At 43.6% G+C, this 21984-nt stretch overlaps 1 protein-coding gene across 5 annotated transcripts in view; it reads left to right on the forward strand.

Moving 5' to 3' along the window:
- Positions 1–21984, forward strand: part of PAK3 (p21 (RAC1) activated kinase 3) — a 125646-nt gene that overhangs the window by 82463 nt on the left and 21199 nt on the right. For all 5 annotated transcript variants that reach the window (XM_054169331.1, XM_054169335.1, XM_054169333.1 and 2 more), the window contains 2 exons: positions 13340–13536; positions 18980–19080. In XM_054169331.1, the coding sequence (XP_054025306.1) occupies positions 13362–13536; positions 18980–19080 (276 nt within the window). In that variant the 5' untranslated portion in view covers positions 13340–13361. The remainder of the gene's footprint in view (positions 1–13339; positions 13537–18979; positions 19081–21984) is intronic.

Here is a 21984-nt window from a genome sequence, read left to right on the forward strand (position 1 = left end):
GCAGCCAGAGTCTAGCTGGCAACTGGAAAGAAATAAGTGTGCACAGCAACTGCTCCATTTCCCCCCTCTGACTGCTCCAGATCCATAATACCCCCAAGGTAGATATGCCATTACGCACGATAAGATCACTAACATAGCAGGTGAGTATTAGATATATGAAGCTAGTCAGCTGTAAATAAAAGGCCTGCCAAAGAATAAAAGGCAAAACGTTGTCCCTGAGGAAGTAAATGGGGATATGAATACCTTCCTGCCCTAGTGCCCTAAAGAGATGATGCAGAATCTGGAACGCATCTACCTCATGGGTGAGAGACATGTGGCAGCCTGGACTTTGCCCTTCCCATACCTGAAGGCAAGAGCCATTTCCTTCCAAATGTACCATTATGTCTTGGGAAGAGAAGAACAGCAAATCTTCTCATGTGGTCTTGGTCTCTGTCTCTGCTTGTTGCATTTGGAGGCCTGAAGTCCATCCCATACTCTCCTGATTAAAGGTTCTTGTCTTCAGCCTCAGTAGCAGGGCTGGAAGCATCCAGAGCACTACATGTTCTTTGAGTGGGGTTTCCCTGTCAATTCTGCCTGGAAATCCTGGGGTGACCTTGAGTGAAGTCTTCCAAATGTCAGATTCACCCTTCTCCTCTGTCACAGGGGTGTAGTGTTTATTACAGCAATTTTCTCAGCTCGCCGACTAAGGATTGCAAGGCAGTATGGGCTAAAAGGTGACTGGGGAGTGCTGGAAAATGGCAGCTGTCTATAATTTTCAGTTACTGGTATGTTACTGCTGCTTCCTCATCTCTTACACAGTTGTGTAGTGGTTGTTGGCTTGGTCTGCATGTGTCTAGTGGGGCATGGGCCAGTGCTTCAGCAGAGGGGAGTTGTCAGCACGGTGTAACCTCCCTCTTGCTGGCTTCCTGGAGAGCTGCACGCGCGTGTCTGGAAGCCAAACCAGCTCTTGGGCTGCCCTTGGGGACTGCTGCAGGGAAAGGACCATGCACATTTCTTTGGTGAGTATTGTTACTGTGGGTTGGAATGGTGCTAGGCTGGGGAGATTCAGCTGGTTGTGTTTATCGTGGCACATCTTCTGAGAGAATAAACTGTGGAAGAGCAAAGAAAGCACCACCACCTGCAGAGAATATGAGGGACAGGGAAACGGGTCCTTTTCTTTTTTTCATTCCCCCCTCTTCAAACCATATTTGATTCTTTTTATGTAAACAAAAGGAAAAAAATAGTAGGAATAGTAGGCAAGGTGCCAAATGATTTATTAAAAGCAGTCTTAATGCACCAGATGGAGTTCAGTAGGAGTTTAGGGTACCCAAAAAATAGGAACTCAAGGACTTTTTTTTTATATACAGAATTTTTGTTCTGTAATCCAAGTAAGAAGAGGCTTCTTTTGGCATTGTTTACATATCAAGAGAGAACAGTGATGAGGACAAGCTTCTATCTGCCAAACCTTGTGACTGCTGAGTGCTCTGCCCAGATCACTGGATTTTAACCTGAGTATAGCTGGGGGTCAAAACTCTGCTTGAGAGTGGCCACATCCAAGCCTCTACACTGGTGGTTTGTAGTGCTGCCAGGCTTTCCTCTGGTGCAGCAGACTCTGAAACAGCCCCTGGGTCTGTGCCTCGGGATGCTCCCAGTCCATTTTAAGATGATGCAGATGGTGGGGTTGATGGGTGAATATTTATTGCTCTGCTGAAAGTGTAGACACAGTGGTCTGTGTGATGCATGCATGTAAGTTGGACACAAAGCCTGCACCCAAGTGCATGTGCACTAGAGAGGCACAGGAAGTGAGGAAAGGAGGATAAAAGGTAGGAGAATATGGTAAAAAGACTCCCAAATTGTACAGAGGCAGTGGAAGAATTGGCAGTTCCACCTACATGCCTTGAAGCTGTGTCAACAAGCAAGCAGTGTATTCCTGGCAGCATGAAGCAATGACATTGCCCTTTAGGTGGTTCCAGATGCATTGGTATGAGGGAGCTTTGTGTCTTTCTGCAAAGAGGAACACTTGTGACGGGTAAAATAAGAGACATTTGCATGGGTGCAATGCCACAGCTTATTTTATTCTGGGGTATTTCTTGGGTATGGGTGAAGCATGTGTGATAGCCTGGTATCTTACTAGGCTAGTGTAGACTCACCTGTAACATGTCTTCACCAGAGGAAATGAGAGAAGGGCTGAAATTCTTGTGCTGAGTTGCAGCAGTTGTGATCTTGGAACACAACAGTATGCTTCCCATCGTATAGTATGGATGATTTAGTTGTTGCTGAGCAGTTCTTGACACTAAGTCAAGTCCTTTTCAACTTCTACTGCCCTGCCAGCAAGTAGGCTGCGGATGCACAAGTTGTTGGGAGAGGACACAGCTGGGACAGCTGTCCCCAGTTGACCAGAGGGATATTCCAGATTGTATGACCTCAAGCTCAGCAATAAAACTGAGGGGAGTTGGCCAGGCGGTGGTGGCCTGCTGCTCAAAGACTGCCTGGGCATCAGTCAGTTGCTGGTCACAATGTTACTTATTTGCACGTGGAGTTGTTGTGCTCATTCTCGAAGTTAGATTATATAACACCTCGCTTGCTGTATATGTGCCCTGTTGTCTGTTTCTCATCTCTGGGGGCTGGATTAAGGTTATCATTTTGATGCATTGTGTAACACTGGTTTATGATAAAATTCCTTGTCGGAGTAATCTGGTATCAGCACTGAGTATTGCCATCATCTCCCTACTTTGGGAACCATCTTCCAGAAACTATCAATAACTATATTCTTTCTCTTTTCTCCTTGGAGAACCAATCTATGAGGGAGACACCTTCCTTCACCTCCTCCAGGCTACTCACAGTAACTCTTAAGAACTTTGAATATCTTTGGGATGTTAAGCCAGCATGCTCCTATTGCTGTATCTCCTGAATGTGTTTCAGACCTGGTTTAAGGTGCCCTGAGGCTGGATAGTTATGAGGTGCAGGGTGTGTGGGAGAACATGGGCAAGTGCCTAGGAATGACAGTGGGCACCTCCTGTGTTTTGGAACATCAGCCCTGAACAGAAGCAGAATTTTGACAAACAATTAAATTTATTGTTTTTTAAATCATGCTGCCAGCCTGGCAGTTCCAGGGGAGCACAAATCCCTGCAAGGTGCTGAGGCCTGGCCCATGCCTTCTGAGCCCTGTTCAACACAATTCAGTGTCCTCAGGGGAAGAGAAGGTCTCTGAATCTGATAACAAAGTGCGGGCTCTGTGGCCACTCCAACAGCCATGACAGGCACTCCAGCTGAACCAGAGATCCAGCCTGTGTCAGTATCAGTTGTCCCTATACATAAGAAGAAATATTGGATATGAAGTCAGCTTATTTAGTAGGGGAAGATACTGCCACCAAGAAGGGGAAGGAGAAAGAAGGCAGGCTACTCTGAAGGAAAGCCACCTCAAGAAGAGAAGAGAAAGAACTCACAAAGGTGGCAGTAACCCCCCAATCCTTATCCCAGAGTGAGCTGTGAGGTATGTGCAGAGATTTCAGCTATGATCCAGGTGAGCATGTGGTCACCTCGCTGCTCTGACATTGTGATTATGGGGCTAATAGCCTGAAACTGGAGAATAAGGAAGCCAGGCAGCTGGAATCCCTGTCTAAGAACAGTGCATCAACAAAGTGATTGTCATGTCCCCAGCTTCTGGAAGCAACTCCTACCAGGAGTGGAGAAAAGGTACTCCTTCAAGGAAGATGGTCAAGTGGACCATTGTGGAGAGAGGTATCCAGTAGCTGAAGAAATTAGCCATGCTGTAGGTGACTGGAGAAGCCTCTGGGAAAATTAAACGATGCACTGGTTTGCTGAAGACTACAGAAAGCAATGGGAGGTGGGGCCTTTGAACACTGGGATACGCATTTAGCACAAACTGTGTGGTTAATCAATGCTAGATCTGCCAGTTGAGCTTTTAGGTACTGTAGAAGGTAATAAAATCCCTTTAGTGCACATAAAAATATGCTAGGGAGACAGTCTGGGTTAGTCCTGCCTCTGGCAAAGGCAAATCCATCTGTGGGACTGCTTTTACTCAAGAAATTGGGTTAGCTTAGTGAGTAACATGGAAGAATGGAGAAAGTTTGAAGTGTGTACCTCAAAAGGATTTTATTTTGGGTGAGAACAGCCAATGATTTAAATTGTATGATGTTAATTGATATGTAAAACTGCATGTCACCACTCCTGTGGTTGCTGTTTGCTGTATCAGTGATGTTGCAGTAAGAACTACCCAGCTCAACAACGAATGAATTCTGATGAAGTCAAGCAAAGAGCAGCTATGATGGAGCTGGGCAAGCACAGCAGTGACAGAACCATGCAACAGTGGAAGACCATACACCATCTCTCTTGCCCTGAAAGACTATTTATGGACCCCGAAGTCATGGACTAAATGAACTCAATTGGGGTGTTATAAGAATAGGTCATAGATGAAGGGGGAATGATATCTTTGTGTGTCTGTCAAAAGGTGCTGATTATTTGGGATGTATTGGAAAGCCTGGGGCCTGGAGTCGTTAAATCACAGCGATTACTTGTACCATATGCTGGCATCTCATACCTGGTCTTGAACACTCTTCAGGATTGACTTCAAGTTGCTGAATCAAATTAGGACTCCAACAATTTGTCTTGGCTATTTCAATCCAAATTAAGTTAATAAAATATTTATTGCTGACATTATTATGTTGGTGTCTCCAGGAAGTAGCTTTTCTTGGTTTACATTTGACTTCTAGAGAACAAAAGTGAACCTGAGGTTTAAGCTCTGAACTGGGAGTAACGAAGTCCATATGGAGAATTATTTCCATCTATCTGCGGTGGTTTAAATCCACACTTTGTTTCACACATGCTTTCAAGGGTAGACAAGGGCACAGGATGCAGTCCTGTGGAATGTGGGATAATTGGTAGGAACAGTTGATTTCGAGACATCCTTTTTGGCTTTGTGGAGCTCTTCAGCTGTGCAAATAAAAAGGCAAAAGAGAGAGGGATAAGATTTTTGAGTTTTCCTCTTGTGTATGAAGGTAGGTGGTACTTCATCATTTATTTTCAGTCCCAGAGAACTGTTTTGCATTACATTAAAAGGAGGGGGGCAAAAAAAGGGACTGTGGACTCATAGAGGTAGTTCTGGAAGCTGTGCTTCACTTTTTCTTCTTTTGGCTCCTTCTGAAGTGTCCATTGCTCTGGCAGTCTAAGCACGTCTCCATGGCTTAGAGCACAACCTTTCTGATTCAAACCATGATTCAAAAACACGTGACAAAAATACCCATGTAGCTGTCTGGGAATGGGTACAAGGAGATGGGAGATGCTGGTGGCTATTCCCAAGGCAGCCAACGGGGTGGAAGCTCTCTGCCTTCCCACTCTGGTTGGCAGGAGTGTCCTAATGACCCAGGTGGCTATTCTGCCTTGTCAGGGTATGATGTGTCCATACCTTTTTCACATGAAGTTAAGTCACTTTGCCTATAAAAACTAATTACCTAAAAGTATGTTTCATAATGATTTAAAATTGATATCTCAACAATGTTTAAAAAATATTAATGACCAGCAGGCTTCTTTGTCTAGAATTACCACAGTGGCTTTCCTGAGGGCCAAGCTTTGAACATGTGCTTCCTACCCCTGCTCCCCCTTTCTCCATTTCATTCGCTCGATTCTCTTACGTGACTCTGCACGAGGCGGTTTTGCAGCTGCCGTGGAGGTCATATAATGATGCTGTGATACCGTGAGGTGCTCACGTCATGTAACCCGTAGGAGTACATTTCCTCTTCTTGCTGTGCTCTTACAAGGCTTAATTGCTGAATGCCTAGACAAGGATTGGTGTGGGAAGCTGTTTCACTCCCCCACACCCTCTGTGCACACACTTTTTTCCCCTCCCAGGTCATGTAACCATCCCGAAGCTTAAGTGATTTAGTAAGTGGCCAGTATCCCAGCAAGAGCACAGTTTTAAGAGATTGCTTTTGTTTTGATGTGATTCCAAAACACCCACAAAGAAAATACCTTATGCTAGGGGTGTGCTCCAGAGCCCAGCCCCATCCCAGCAGGATGGAGAGGGGCTCTTCCTCTCTTCAGTTTTCTTCCAGTGTCTCACAGCTATGCTGAAGCCTCAGTATCTACATTCATGTTATCTCATCCATTTAAGCACAGCCTGTAATCCACCTAACACTAGTATTGCTGACTTTCATGATGCAAAACTAATCCTATGTGTTGTTTTTAGGGACCATAGCCTGAAGAGCCATAGCTTTGTACAGAGGGAAGGCAAGAGGTGTTGTACTGAAACCTGGGCAAGTTCCAATACTTGTACTTGGAAAGGTTGAACCTGCCTGAGAAGCTATGAGGCTTTTGTAGTGGGAGCAGGTCCTGGGAACTGGGAGTCTGCAGAGCAGCAGTGAGTTTTCACTGTGTGGGAAGAGGTGCATGAAGTGGGTGTTGTGAGATGATAGTCAGATGCATTTTGTAGTGCTGCATTGGCAGTTTGCAGAGGGAGTGGAAAGAGTTGTGGAAAGAACTAGAGAGGTAGAGTAAGTGTTGGAAGAGGAGAGATCTTGAAGGCCATTCACTGAAAAATACTGTCAAATGTAAATTAAGCAGGGAGAGAAAAAATACATATTTACAGGTTCCTCTCATCAGTTGCACCAAGCTCCACTGCTTCAGTCCATTCCCAGCATTTAGCAATTCAACTGGATGACTCTTAAGGTCCAGAAAAGGGACATAGTAATTTAAATGTGAAGAGATGCCTAGTCAATACCATTAAATTCACAGCTACTGCATTCACATAGTTTCTTTATGCTTTCATTTGTTTTTTTTACACTGTTGCTGCAAGTGCACTGTCAAGAGTGACTTTTAAACCGGTATTAGTAAGTCACTTAGTAAAACCTCTTAATGCTGCAATTCCTAACAGAAGCTTATTTATCCCATCTCAGAAACAGTTGCAAGTCTTTGTGACCCAAGTGGTTTTGCTTGGATACAACCTGAATTCAAAATAGCCCCTCCACACAAGGAGCTGCTTATGAACAGCTAGTTCAGAGGCCAGAAGTTACTTGTACCAAGTTTCAGAGGATAACTTCTGAATAAATGAATATGTTGGAGGAAATCATAAGCTGCTTACAGGGTGTTTGCAAACAGAAACAGAGAGTACATTCATCAAAGAAATTACTCAATTTGAATAATTTGTTGAGCTCAAAGCTTATTTACCTGCCTGTGGGGGGAATGGGGAGGCTTAATTGGCAAATGTTTGTATTGTGCTTTGAGACTGTATGAAATTGAAGCATTATTGTTATGATTTCTAGCATTATAATTCCTTCTGTAGTTTGTATGAATGCTGCCTTTCTTTGGGTTGTGTAAAAAGGGGGGGTTCAGTGGTTGTTTTGCCACACGTGCATGTGGTGGAGGTCCCAGAAAGATCTCTTCACTCCCAAAAGCACTGAGACAGGCTGGCTGCATCTGTCCTCCCTGTAGAGCCAGCCCCAAGAGCCCACCTCCCAGCCTGCAGCACCCAGGGTGGAAGCAGCTGAGCACAGACAGCCCTCGGGGGCATTCCAGACCTTGAGTGGCCAGGCAGAGTTGTGTCTGCTTTGGCTGAATATGACCCTTTTTCAAATCAAAAAAGCATCAGTGTTGTGTTTTATTTTGAACTTGTATTTTAGCATATTTCACACGGGTAGTGAAGCCAGGACTGCGTCCCTTCTGTGCAGCTCCCCAGCTGCTTCTTCACACGAACTTTTAAGAGAATTGCAAGCAGACATGCAGATGTGGAAAAGCAGATAGAGTTCTGCAGCTGAGCTGGGCAGTACTGTACAAACACCTTCAGATAGCACATAAGAAACAGTGTCTCAGTACTCAATATCTAGAGAGAATCTTTCTCAGTTACATCATCATTGATTTCTGGGAACAGGATGAGTATCTCTGGGAGCAGAATTTGGCCCTTATAACTAAGTAATAAAGTATCTTTTTGCAGGAAGTATATTTATAAACAAAGAGGGAGCATTACCTCTTCAGGTTACATTTGCACTGCTACTGCCTGAAAATTGGCATGGCTCCTTCCAGCCAAGGCATGGTAGAAGCAGTTTTGCAGCATCACAAGCCGCAATAGTATCTCTGTGGCTTTGAAAATGAACACCAGTGTCTCTGCAAACAGGATACTCTTTGTGAGTTTTAATTGGAACCAGTCATGTCTGAATGCTGCAGACTTTGAAATAACGTGACTAACCTAAGAAAGCTATTCAGGGCCTATCTGCATACAGTATTCCCCAGATACACAGGGGTGAAGGGCTTGCTGGGATAAAGGCCCAGCATGAGATTCTGCTCTGAACTTGAACTGTATTGAACCAGTTTCTTGTGTGTGTGTGTTGTTTTGAAGACATTCGGGTGCCTCAAATGTCTTCCTTCCTTTCCTCTCCCTATCTTGGCAAGAACTGGATGCAAAAATATTATAAGACAAGCTTTTGCAAAGGGAGAATTGAGTCATGAAGAAGCTGAATGCTGTATATTTGAAGTCAGTGTTTGTCTTTGCACTTGACAAAACTGATGTTTGGAAGAGGTGGAGAGGAAGGGAAGGGATGTTGGATCATATTCTGTAACTGTGTAATAGTCACATAGAAGCAACTGACCTGGCTGAGAATTTAATTTCAGCTGTTAATTAATTAAATTTCAGATGTGAATTTCACTTGGCCATGAAGCCTTCACTAGCATATTCAATTACACTTCTGTATTTTGGTACAACAGTCTGTTTCTTTCAATGCTTCCTTCAAGCCAGTGGGTGTAATAGATGTTGAGAGGAATGATTTCTGGAAGTAGGTAGTTATTGGGTGCCTGTCTTCTGCTCCACACATGGTATTGTCTTATGAATTTCTTTAAAAAGGGTTACTGGTTCTGGCTTGGTTCCACTACTGGGGTCTTTGAGGACAAAGATGAGGAAAATCCTGTTGTTGATTATCCATCCTCTTGGTGAGCACAGACTGGCTTCTTCCAAAAGTTGTCCCAGCTTACAGCTTGGATGGTGCTCATGGCTCTAGTGAGATGTGGTAAAGAGCTCTGGTAGCTCAGGACAGGGCATTGCTTCACAGGTGTACATTCCAGGTTTACTAGGATCTCATCTCTGCTGCAGAAATATTCTGCAGCCTCAGGTCTGTGCACACCAGTGCTCAGGGCTGCAAGAAGAGTCTACAGAATAAGATAGGAGTGTAAACCAATGCCACACTGTCTCCCTGAGCTTGCAACAGCCATGGAATGTTAACTCAGAGACCCTGGAACTGCTCCTTATCCTTCAGTCAGAGTCCTGTGGATTTTGTGATCCTTTGGAAGTGGAGTATGTCACTTTGGTCGTGTTCTCTTCAAATTTGCAGTTCCTGTGGAATTTGAGCTTTTTTTGATGGTGTTGAGGGCTTGCTCTAATGGCTTCTTTGGGAGAAGGTCTTCATGGATTGCATGCTTCTTGAAATACTGCATAGAAACTAAGTCAGCATGAACTCAGAGACTTGGGAATTCATTTTACAGCTAAGAAATGGAAGTTTTGTGACCATTTCTTTCTAGGGAAAAAAAACAACATCTCACATGTTGAGTTGAGATGGTGTTATAGGGAGCAAAGCTGCCTGGGAGCTTGCCAGGAGGCATAGCAAAAGCTCATGAAACCAACGTCTGTTTTGAGTGGAGAGACTTGTGGCTGCGTGAACAAGGGGTGTGTGACAGGGATGAGGTAGTGGAGATTAATTCTGGGAGGCAGGAATTAGTGCTGCTGCAACACTTAAGGATTCTTAACAAGGCAGTAGTTATCATTTCTGGGCATGGAAAAAAGGGTACAAATCTCATGTTAGTGCAGCAGTCCATTCAGCCTCCTGATTTTAGGAGTTTCCTAGGAGTTCTTCATTGTGTGCTTGCTGGTTTGTCAGATGATTAGAGCAGTGAAAGCATTTTGGTTTGAAAGGCAGTCTCCAAAGAATAAAATTCTTGGTGAACCTCACATTTGTAAGAAATTAAGATAATTTGCTTTTAGCATAGAATAGACTATTTCAGTTGGAAGGGACCTGCAATGATCATCTAGTCCAGCTGGCTGACCAGTTCAGGGCTGAGCAAAAGTTAAAGCATGATATTAAGGGCATTGTCTTTTAAACACTGATGGGCTTGGGGCACCAACTATCTCTTAAGGAAGCCTATTCCAGTGTTAGACCACCACTCCAGTCTTTATTTTATTTTACTCTAATTCATTTTGTTCTTTTTTTTTTTTTTTAGTTTCTTCTAGTTTTAATTTTGTTCTAGCTTTTATTTTGTCCCTTTTTATATTTTATTTTTGTAATAAAAGACAAAACAACAAAGCCCTGAAGAAAAAGACACAACACCAGAACCTGGCTGTTGGACTGGATGCGTGGCACGATCATTTTCAATAGACAGAAGGTGGTTTTGGGTGGGGTTGTCCTATGAAGAACAAGTCTAGCAGGAGCATGGGCTTGTTATTACGCAGGGAAACCTGGCCCCAGGATAGAGTTTAACTTGGGCTGTCATGCTGTTGACATTTCTTTGCAATGTAAACCTGAGAGCTGACTGCACCTTGTTGGGCCTCCATTCTTTACAGGTTTTCTCTAAGCTGAAGTTGGAGTGAATCAATACAAACCGCTTAAAAGACGAAGTCTCACGTGACAGTGAATATTCTCTTGTGGTGCAGCGGTATATGGAAATTCTCAAAATCATAATAAGTGGAAGAGCAGATGGGCTCTGATAAGGGAAACTATAAATTGTAAACCTCTCAGTGTGTATTGCCTTGTGGTTTGCTTTAGGTTTCATTTAGACCAGCTTTAGCAAGTTAATATCAACTGATAAAACCTTTTAGGCCATCTTCCTCCCTCCTTTTTTTCTTTCCTTCCCCCCCCCCCCCCCCCCCCTTTTCTTTCCCTTCCCTGCTTTAGAAATGAATAAAAGAGCTTTGTACAGTTCTTGAAACTGAGCCTGAAACAGCTCTGAACAAAATATAGTGTTCCTTTCAAAATCTTGGAAATAATTACATCATAGGCAAATTGGGCCAGAAACCGTTAATAGTATTCTTTGTGGAATGAAATCTCATGGGAGGACCTATTTCAGCAAACTGGCATTGTTTACAAATAGATACAGTGGCAGATACAGTTGTCCCTTGCTGAGGGACAGCTGAAACGTTGTGTGTTGTAATGGACTTCACAGAATAACCGTCTTCCTTTTGATAGAAGCTGAGAAGTGCCTTGGTGCTTCTGTGGTCAGCCTCGTGCCAAGGAGGAGGGAAGGCTGTTTTTGGCACTGGAAAAGTATTTGTAGGTGGGTTAGAGAGAAAATAAAAGTCTCTGTTGCCATAAGGTCCTAGTCTGGAGGGACAGGAAGCCGTGTCCAGATGCTCTGTTGGACTTCATGAGCTGGGAGCTGCCTCACACTTCCCTGTGCAGAAATTCCTTGTTATCGTGTGCATCCCTTCACTGGAATAACCCACACAGTAGAGATCTCCCTCTTACCTCATGATGGTTTTCATCACTGGCTCCTGGAAAACCTGCATTTCAGGACAGAAATCACAAGGATTAGTGATGTTAATAGTTTGACCTAAATCTACCAAAGCATGTAGTTCTTTAGGTAAATGGGAAGCTCTGTGCTTCAAAGTTCCAGCAGCACAAGCCCTCGCCTGGGTACAATTACTCCTATTCCTTGGTGAAGTAAAGGAGGTTGCTGCCTAAAGATGAGCTTCCGTCGGATGGCGAGCCCTGTCCCTCCATCGCCAGCGCAGGTCGCCCCGTAGCTTCCAGCCTGGCCAGCTGGGCTGTGTCAGCAGAGCCCTCTTGTGGGCACTGGGCGCATGGCAGGGACCGCGCTTCGCTGTGAGGGTCACCGTGCTTTCCCGGGTGGTGTGTTCCACATGACAGAAACATCTCAAAAGAGTAGATTAGATTAGACATTAGGAGGACGTTCTTCCGTTTGAGGATCGCGAGGCACTGGGACAGATTGCCCAGAGAAGTTGTGGATTCCCTTTCCCTAGAAGTGTCCAAGGCTGGTTGCTTGAGCTGAAGTAGTGGGAGGTGTCTCTGCTCATCACAGAGGGGCTTGGGACTAGGTGATCAGTAAGGTCCCTTCCAATCCAAACTGTTCTAAGATTCTGTGATATTTCAGTCTCATAACCACCCCCAATACACAACTTAATCAGTTAAGAGCAATGATCTTTTCCACGCATCTAGGCCTGAGGGCAAGGCTATAGGGAACAGCACCTGGTCAGTGGCTTCCTGTGATTCAGTATTACCTATATACCTGTGGAGGTGAGCAACTCTGTGGTGTAGGGAAGGTCTAACAGTTCATATAGGGCTTAGGCCTACAAGCAGACGTCCTCTTTCACTTGTAGACACCCTATGGATCTGCCAGTGGAGCCATTGTTTGAGCTCTCTATTATGTGCTGCAGACAAAATATGCCAAAATAGTTCAGATCACTAATTTAACACAAACCAGTTGACTGAGTCAGCTGGGAAGGGTACTCATACAAACTGTTCCCCTGACAGTGGTGAGCAAGTGGGGTCAGTGACATCTTTAAGTGCATGTTTGTGAATCAAGATCTCCAGGATCCACACTTCATGGTGTACATACTGGGGTGAGGGCTGGGACCAGCTGTTGCCAGGATTTTCAACTGTGACTCTAGGGTGAGTCTCTGGGATCTCTTAGGTATCCCGATATTCAGGACTTCACTTTGTAGACTCAGGGGCTGGTGCAGAACAGAGAGGTGATAGTATATCCCTGCTGAGGTACCATACTTGGGGCTTCGTGGCGCTGTGATTCAAAGTTGTGTCACAAACAACCCTGTGGTAGCAGGGCAGATGAAGATGTGAATTGTTGTCAGGGTATGATCATTTTCCTGCTTAAGTTTTGATGGATTTTTAAGCAAACTTAATGCTCATTTTTACATGAAAAAGAGTTTTTAATTGGTTCTTCTGAATAAATTTCCTTTGGGAAGATTGTTCCTTTTTAAGCCCACCTTCTCTCCAAACAGAGTAGGGAGGGAACAGAGATCTTAATGCTATCCATGTGCCCCCAGCGTGTACCTTGTTTCTTACATGATAAAAATGGTTCCCTGCAATTCCAGGTAGTTTCAGTAAATCATTTCAGGTTTGCTTTGGAAGTGTGTTTTTAGATGAACATTCAGACTGTAAACAACTACAGAAAAAAGGTTGTAAATAAAAATGTAAAAAGTCTCGATGAGCCCCAGCTGTTTTATTAAGAATACAGTGACATTGCAGAATTGGCCACTGCATTTTTTTATAGCAAACTCCTAATAGAGTGGCTTCCTTATTCCACCAGAAGGCTTTCCCTGCCCTCTTTCTTCCCTAGAACACCAGCCTTGCATCCTGACTTGACAGACATGCTTTCTGTTCTGCTTCTGCAGGAGGCTGTGAGGGCTGCTGAAGATGTCCGATAGTCTGGATATTGAAGAGAAACCTCCAGCTCCACCGTTGAGAATGAACAGCAACAATCGCGATTCTTCAGCACTAAACCACAGCTCCAAACCGCTCCCCATGGCCCCTGAGGAGAAGAACAAGAAGGCCAGGCTTCGCTCCATCTTCCCAGGAGGAGGGGACAAAAGTAAAGTATCAGCAGGGCAAATGGGTGGCCACCCTCTCTCTTTGCACTGTGTTGGTTTGGGCTTGGTGTGTTTCATTTCCACTGCTGTTTTCTTCCTGTTTCAACTGAAGAACATGGTAAAGTCCTTCCAAAGCCTTCTATTCCAATTGCTCTAGGAAGATGTTTCAAAAGAGGAGGAGGTGTTTAGTCAGTGACACTCTTTTCTTTGAAAAGCCAGTAAAACATGCACACGTTGTGCAACTTGCTTTGTAAAAATAACCTCTTGTTTAAGCTGGGAAATCCTTTCCTTTTGGATTTTGCTTTGCATTTGCACTCAAACCAGAGATGAGGTTGTGTATTTTTTTGCAGAATTGAGAAGAACTGACCCCTACCATGACACTTCAGTGTTTAGTTTTGGGTGGTTTTTTGAATGCACTTACCTTCCAGGAGCAGGATCAAGGCTCTTGTTGCTTTTGCAGGGAGAGGGGATGCAGAATGGCTTCATTTAAAACCTGATAGGTGTGGTTACAGCAAGAAACAGCTGTTCTGATGCATTCTTTGAAATACATTTGCAGAAAGGGGGGTGTTTTCAGGTGGTGTATTTACAGGATTGAGGTAAGGGCTCATGGTTTGGCTGGTTTTTTTTGTAAAGGATCTGGGGAACTACAGGCCAGTCAGCCTCCTCTTGATTCCTGGGAAGCTAGTGGAGTAAATCCTCCTGGAAACCATTTCCACACAAATGAAGGATAAGAATGTGATCAGGACTAGTCAGTGGGGATTTACAAAAGGGAATTTGTGCTGAACCATGCTGACAGCCTTCTTCCAGAAGGTGACAGGCTTGGTGGTAAAGGGAGAACAGTGTGTGTTATTTCTTAGTAAGATGTTCAACAGATTCCCATAGCATCCTCACACACCGTGTGCAGCTGCCCTCAAGGGCAGCTCAGACCTATGGAACTGAGGTCATTTGCTCAGAGCTTCAGCTCGCCTCAACTGCCTTGTTCCTGAATCTTTTCCAGATTCCAGGTCATGTGGAGCAGTTGGAAGTAATCTGGCAGTTAAAACTCCTCATAGACAGTAGAAGGCAGTTTCAGCCCCATTCCTCCCCTTAGTCAGGGGCAGTCCTGATGACTCCTCTCATGTAAAGGCTGTGGCCCATTTCTGAGGCATTCTTTGGGTTCACTCTGCAGAGTGCTTCCCAAAATGTCCCCTTTGGCCATAAAGTTATTTTTCAATTGATTCTTTTTAAAGGCCAAAATTAACATCTCTCCTGGCTCATTTAATTCCTGGAGGGACATAGGTCACTTCTTCCCCCTGCCTACCATCAGGATGGTATTATCCCTTTTGGAGAGAATGTTTAAGTGGAAGGTGCTGCGTGAAATAGATGCAAAAATGGGGAGATGTCTCCTGGAAAAGATCAGTGACATTAAAAATGTAATTCACTCCCAGTCATAGCAGTCTTAGGAAGCATCCAAGTGTCATGATATTAAATGTGACTGTGAGGGAAAGTAAGGTAATGTTTATAGCTTAATTTTGTTGGGTGATATAAATGGAGGAAGCTTTGTTTCGCTGTCCATGCCCCTTGAGGTGGTTTGATCTCAAGGTTAGTTTGTGGGTCAGGGTATCATCTAGCCTGTGCGTGCTTCACAGACACATTTTTGAGAATCCTGCTTATAAAACAGAAGGTGATTGATGTGGCAGCTCTCATCTAGTGCAGTGCTTTGCACAACTTCTTATTAATAGTCCACCACTGGTGCTGGTAAACATGATGTGAGGAAAGTACCATGGCAGGTGTTTCTGCCTGAACTTTCACAGAATCACACAGAATCCCAGCATGGTGGGAGTTGGAAAGGATCTCTGGAAATCATCTAGTCCAACCTCCCTGCTAAAGCAATGCCACCCAGAGCAGGTAGAGCAGGTTGCGCAGGATCCTGTCCAGGTGGGTTTTGAAAGTCTCAAGAGAAGGAGACTCCACAATCTCTCAGGGCAGCCTCCTCCAGTACTCTGTCAGTCTCGAAGTAAAGCTCTGTGGTAAGGTATCCCTTTTCGTGGGGCCAGGAAGGCAAAGCAGACAACTGAAATACATTTCCAGCATCATGTGGGAAACCTGTGTGGCACAATGAGTCCATGCTGAGGCTGTGAAATCACCATCCTCAGAGGTGTGATGATGATGATACAGAAGAAGAAGAGGGAAGGAGAAAAGCCAGGGCAGAGTTAAGATTAATGGAGGGAGAAAAAAAGGACACGGCTGATAGAGTAGGATAGGAGGAGCAAAGGAAAGAGGATGGGAGGACAGCATAAGTGATAGTGGAAGGGAGATGGGAGGAAGGAAAGAAGAGAATGAGATGAAGAGTTGGTGAGCAAACAGGAGGGCATAAGCATGAAGTAAACCCTTCCTTCCTCTCTGGGGAAAAGCTGCCACTCAGCTGAGTCACGTTTTGCTGCCAAACCACTACTTTTTTAACATAATAACAGTGGTGGTGATGCAGACTGTGAAAGACAGAAAATTCTTTCCTTGTTCTCTTTTATTCTGTAACAGTTGGTGTGGGTGGCCCTCGTGGCTGGCTGCTGTGCAGCAGAAGTGCATTGTCAGGGGGAGTCATAAGAAAATCAAACAGGAATGTCCAGTATAAACCCCTCGAACCTAGTCAGTTGTTGCTTCCAAGCGTTCATGCTTTCTCCCATCATTTTTCCAACTCACTTAAAAGATAAGTGATTTTAATTGCAAGGCACATGCAGAAGTGTCAAAGGTTTTTGACTGGGGAGGGGTGAGGGTGTGTCAAGGAGATGTTTAATTCTGTTTTGAATTTATAGTTTCTCAGCATTTGGATCATAGGTGTTGTACCCATAGTCTGATAGACAGAGGTCTGTGAAGCAAATGAGCCAAATCTTGGGGCATGAGCTGGAACACTTGTCCCTGGGCAGGAGAGGCCTAGCATGGACAAGTGCTGCTTCTGATGGAATGTTTTCTGTAATGCCTTATTACACTTCTAGATTTGACTGTAGCTTTGAACTGAATGTGATGATCCTTTAAATCTAATTTTCAATGCATTTGCTATCAAGTTATGAGGTAAGAGAAGCCAGTTTTGTTATCGACAATAAAAAGTTACAGGTGCTGAGGAGAGATGACAACTGGCAGCATCTATCCTGAAAGTTAAACATAATCTTGGAGGTAAAAGAAAGGGGAGAAGCCTTTGCATTTGTATTTGATATATTGCTGCCTTCTTTACTGAATGCTAAGTGAAAAGAATGAATCATCAATAATTAATAATTAATCATAATTAATATTGTGTAGGGGTACGCTGTACAGACAACAAGCGGCTGTTACTTTATGAGGATAAATGCAACAAGGCAGAGAAATTGTTACAAACATCCAAAGTATAATTATAAAAAGCAGAGCATCTTCCAGCTAAAGGGGACTATAAGGTACAGTGAGAGAAGATATGCAAAGAGAGGCCTTGTGGAGCTACTGCCTGTGAGCAAAGACAGACCCAGCCTGGGAGGGTGCTGATGTATAGCGAGTTCAGCCTCTGTATGAGACAGACCCTTAGGTAAACTTAGGAAACTGGCAGAAGTACTAAAACACTGAAGGAAAATGTTAATTTCAAGTCCCTGTGCATAGCAGTGCTTTATGTTAGAAGGCTAATTTCATAAAACTCCATCCTGAATGATATTGGTAGAAGGGGACACATGCCTTTGAAATAAGACACACACAAAACTGTCTTCATCCATCTGATGTGCATAGCATGGCTGTCCCTGGGAATATGGAAGGCAAAGACAGGACCCAGAAAACTGCTCCTTTCCTGCTGATATGTAACTATGGCATGTGTATTCACTTTCATTTTATCATTAATAACTGGTGATACACTGGCCTTTAGGGATCCTGATACCAAGTCCCACTGTGATAGGCACAGTATAAACCTCTTGCATGTCTCTGGGTTTCTTAGAATGGTTAGCATGAAGTCACATCACATCAGATCTACAGAGCAAGCCAACTCAGGACCACTGTGATGGTAGGTAAAGCAGTCAAGCATTGAACTGTTAAGATGGGCAGCAGAGGAGAGGTGGGATCTCAGGGTGCAGAGTCCTTCTTTAAAGATGTGAGATGATGTGGCTTTTTTGTATTCTGCATGAGAGCTTTATGCCCCTCTTATTTCCTGAGGTTTTGTTAATGACTCTTACGTACTGCAAGTGGGCACTGTAATATTTGTTCTGTCCCAGCCACTGGCATGTCATTTTTCCACTGAAATGATAAATGTCTTGGTATAATGGCAGTTTCCCTCGTGACTGTTACAGATAGACCACTGGCACTAGAGAAGCTCCTACAGATAGCTCTGCACTATTTAGATATGTGGTAGTTAGTCTTGGAGCACACTGGTGCTCCAGAGAAGCCAAGTATTTGAGGTACCTGCCAGCAGGATAGATGCTTGAGCGTGGGTTTGTGCTGTGTTTATCTGGGTGTTTGGCAGTCATCCAGAAATGGCATTATTGTCACCATTTTTCAGAGAAATCTCTGTTGAACATGGATTCTTGAGGCATCAGAGTGAAAACAGTTTCTCTCAACCTTTATTACACTCATTCTTTATCAGGGTCAATAAAAGTGGGCTGAAGTGGGATTTGTCAATAGTAAAACGTACAGGAGATGGATGACCACAAGGGATGTTACTTTCAAAAGGTGTTGAAACAGGAGGAAGATAAGAAACAGACTGACTGACTCTTAAGTCTGTCTCCTTCACTAAGATGCACAAAGAATTCCTGGAGACTAATAAAACCTGGGGTTTAGGGTTGTATGTCTTAGTTAACTGAGAGCTCAAGTGAAGCTTTTCCAATGGCATTTGGGGATCTTGTTGCTGTGCAGATTCTGTGGGGTTTAATACAGGGACACTGCTTTAGCCTTTTACTCAGAGAAGAAGCAGGAACAGGTCCTTCATCTTCTCCTGAGCTGCCTGTTTCCACACACCTTTTATGAACCTGGTTATCTAAAAATGTCTCCTCAGATTTGCTTGAGTTTGACAACAGGCTCAGAGCATGTTGGAGACAAGGCACATACAAACAGACATGGACATGCATGTCCTGGGTGCTTCAACTTCTGCAGGAACCCACAGAGCAAAGTCTAACATTAGTTAGTTGCTAGATATAAAAACTTGATGAAGAAAAGAACTGGTAATAGAAATCATACTGGGTAGGGGTAGCCTAACAAGGCTACTTCACAAAAAGCTTGCTTTGGCAGCTGTGAAACTGACCAGGAGAAAACCAAAATGAAACACCACCTTTTAGACCTTCCCAAATGGGGGTTAACAGTCAGGCTGCTGTTGTGTTAGCTTGGATCTCTTTGTCAAGTAAGATGGATGTTGATTGATTTGTTTTCCACTTATAAACTTGGAAACTATTTTGAGTACACCTGATTGAAAATTTCTGAATGAAAAGCTGTGCAGAAAATAAATGCATGTTAACCTTTTGCCTCTAGCCAACAAGAAAAAGGAGAAAGAACGTCCAGAGATCTCTCTTCCTTCAGACTTTGAACATACCATTCATGTGGGATTTGATGCTGTCACTGGAGAATTCACAGTAAGTAGGCCTTGTATTGTGTGCTTACCAGAGCTGCTAGTTTATTGATGGTAAAATAACCTCCTGTTACCAGAAATGTCAGATGACGGCACCCAGGCTGTGAAGAAAGAGACTTTTATTTGTTGGGCTTAGGATTTGGAGTGTTTTACTTCTGATTCAGGCTGCTTTTTTGTTTCTCCAAGGATTGTCAACGGAGTGTCTGTGGAAAATGAAAACTAGGAAGAACGTAGGTGTATGCTTTTATCAGTCCCACAGGCTGCTACAGGAGCTGGTTATTCCATGTCTTTGGCAAACCATAAACCCCCCCCACACATGGGCACAATGTATGTCTTGCTGTAGATGATCAACCCCAAGGTGTGAAGTCCAGCTGCTCTGCAGGCGGCCCTTGGAAAATGCCCAGAAAGCAGCAGTAGTGTGGAAGTTCATTCATTTTAATTTAATATCCTTCAAAATATATTTACAGAAGAGGTGGTTAAACACTTTCTAGCCTCTGTGTATTAATAAACCAGCAGTCAGCCTTTTGTACTTCCATCCCAACAAAGTGTATGAAGCGTTAGGAAAAATGAGTCTGAGTGAAGCTTCTGAAGATGTGCAGGGGGCTTCAAGGCATTTTCTCTCAGACTACCACTTATGTGCTGAAACCATTAATCCTTAAAGCTAAGATGGCAGTAAGCTTACATTTGGTTGAGCCATGGATGCGAGAGGAAACATTAGCAACTCGGTGTACTATCCCTAGTACCCTCTGAGCTGAGTGGTCAGACTGTGTTATCACCATGTGTCAGATTGTGAAATGTGCTAGTGCTGACGGGCTGCATACACCAAACAGGATGGGACAAATCATTTGCCTGCACAAAGGATGCTTGATGTTCAGAATTTGAACCCAAAATGATGGCTTTTCATAACTTTTTACTTTGCTAGTTTAGTTTCTCAAAAACACTTCAGAAAACTGGAACCTTTCTGTATGCCACAGTAGCAGTAGTGCCAGTGACAGAAGAAAACAAAGACACATTTAATGACAGCATGCCTTCAGAGGAGTAGTGAAAATTCATTATCCCTAGTAATGAGGAAATACAGCTACATTTCAAATACATGGACTAGTTAATTAGCTTTTTAAAATAAATGCCACTTTAAAAATCTTACTTCAACTTTCATTCTGTGGGTTTGATTAAATGATCATTTTAAAAGCCTAAATGTGGTCATTTTTTATGAGAAGGTTAGCATAAAACTTTTTTAATGGTGCTATCTATCCTGGTTTTCCTCTTTTTCTCCCTCTCTGTAGCCACTTTATTGTTCAGGTTAATCTCCAGTGCCATTCTGGTGTCATGTTATATATTCTGTTACTTTCAACGGGCTGCTTTTTGTTGTTGTTTGTTTGGGTGGGTTTTTTTGTGTTTCCCTGCCCTTTATTTCACTGCTTTTCCCTCTGAATGTACAGCTGTTTGTATTCTATATTGCTTCTTCCTTTCAGCCTTCTGCCTTTATTTCTGCCCCATGCTTCAGACTTTTTCCTTCTGGTTCTGTGCAAATGCAGTGGGTCACAATCATGTTCACTTGTAGACTTGACTGCTGGTGAGGATCCTGGTTAGTTTCATGTCCCTGCCAGTTGGAACATAAAGGAGGGACGTAGAAGTTAACGCAGTTCAGTTCTGTGCAGAAGCACTCTCTATCAGTACTTAAGAGATCACAGTTTGGATGTTATTTTTATCATCTGATATGTCAAGACAGTCTCTAGCATCAGAATTTCTTTATTATTGGGTGGGTTTGGGGGGGGGGGTCATTTGCCACCAGCACAGGTCCTGGCCTTGCAGAACGAAATGATTGCACATGACTAAATCCATCCACCTTTATTGTTGTAGTACAGTTTATTTTTTTAATATCTTTTTTTATTTTCAAAGTAGTGGACATCAGATGGCTGCTGTTCACATTTACATAATACTTCTACAGTAATACTTGTTCCCAAGGCAGGAGGTGCAGCAACTTGTTTCCAAAGCATGGAGGTGTAGCACTGCAGTTTGAGAAGGCTCTAACCACTTCAAGCCAAATTAAAGGGACAGGTGACTTTCCCCATGCCACTTGCTAGCACAGGATTTAACACTTCAGTCCTTAGTTGAATAAAATGGCAGGCAGAGCAAAGGGATTTTTGCACCATGAAGCACTAACTATCAACTTCCAGCTACTCTCAGAGGCAAGCATTATGTTACACAGTAGATTAGGCACCTTTGATTTGTCCCAACCTGGATATAACTCGTGTATCAGCTGGGAAGTCCTGTGGTAAGTATGTCCTGCTGAGGAGACTACCACCAGCCATATCATGTGAAAATACTCCCACTGTCTAGTGATCATGCTGTCATGTCTCTTTCAAAAGTTTGGAAGTGCCACGGGAATGTCCAGTAGACATCCAAATATATGGGTTGGGGTTTTTGTTTGGAATTATTACAGTTGTCATGCCAATAGTGTCTGCTCTGCTGGTTATGTGCAACGCATTGGGCCATTTTCTGACCCCTAACAGTCACCCCCAGCTGCATTCCTTACCTGACTGCTGATAGTTACATCTCAAATCAAAGTTGCATGGGCTTCTGAGTTCCAGCTTTCTGGCTCAAGCACCAAGCTGTGTTGTTGCGCATCTCCATTTCACTGTGCTTGGAGCAACCACTTTTGCTGAGAAGTAGGGCTTTTGAAGCTCAAAAGAAAATTGGTTGGAAACTCTTGGGCTGGAGCATGATGCTAGAGATTTGTGTTGTTTTATTTTGAAGAAAGAGTTGCATTTTCTGAGTGTAGGAGGAAGTGTGGTTTGCAGGGCTTTGGGGAGTGTATTTTGTAAGGCATGCATTTCTGAAACAGTTTCCTCATCCCCAGTCTAGAATAAAATGTGGTCGCCCACCAAACTTTAAACGTTTCAAGATT

The sequence above is a fragment of the Dryobates pubescens genome, chromosome 18 (assembly GCF_014839835.1).
Source record: "Dryobates pubescens isolate bDryPub1 chromosome 18, bDryPub1.pri, whole genome shotgun sequence".
In the NCBI taxonomy this organism is placed as follows: Eukaryota; Metazoa; Chordata; class Aves; order Piciformes; family Picidae; genus Dryobates; species Dryobates pubescens.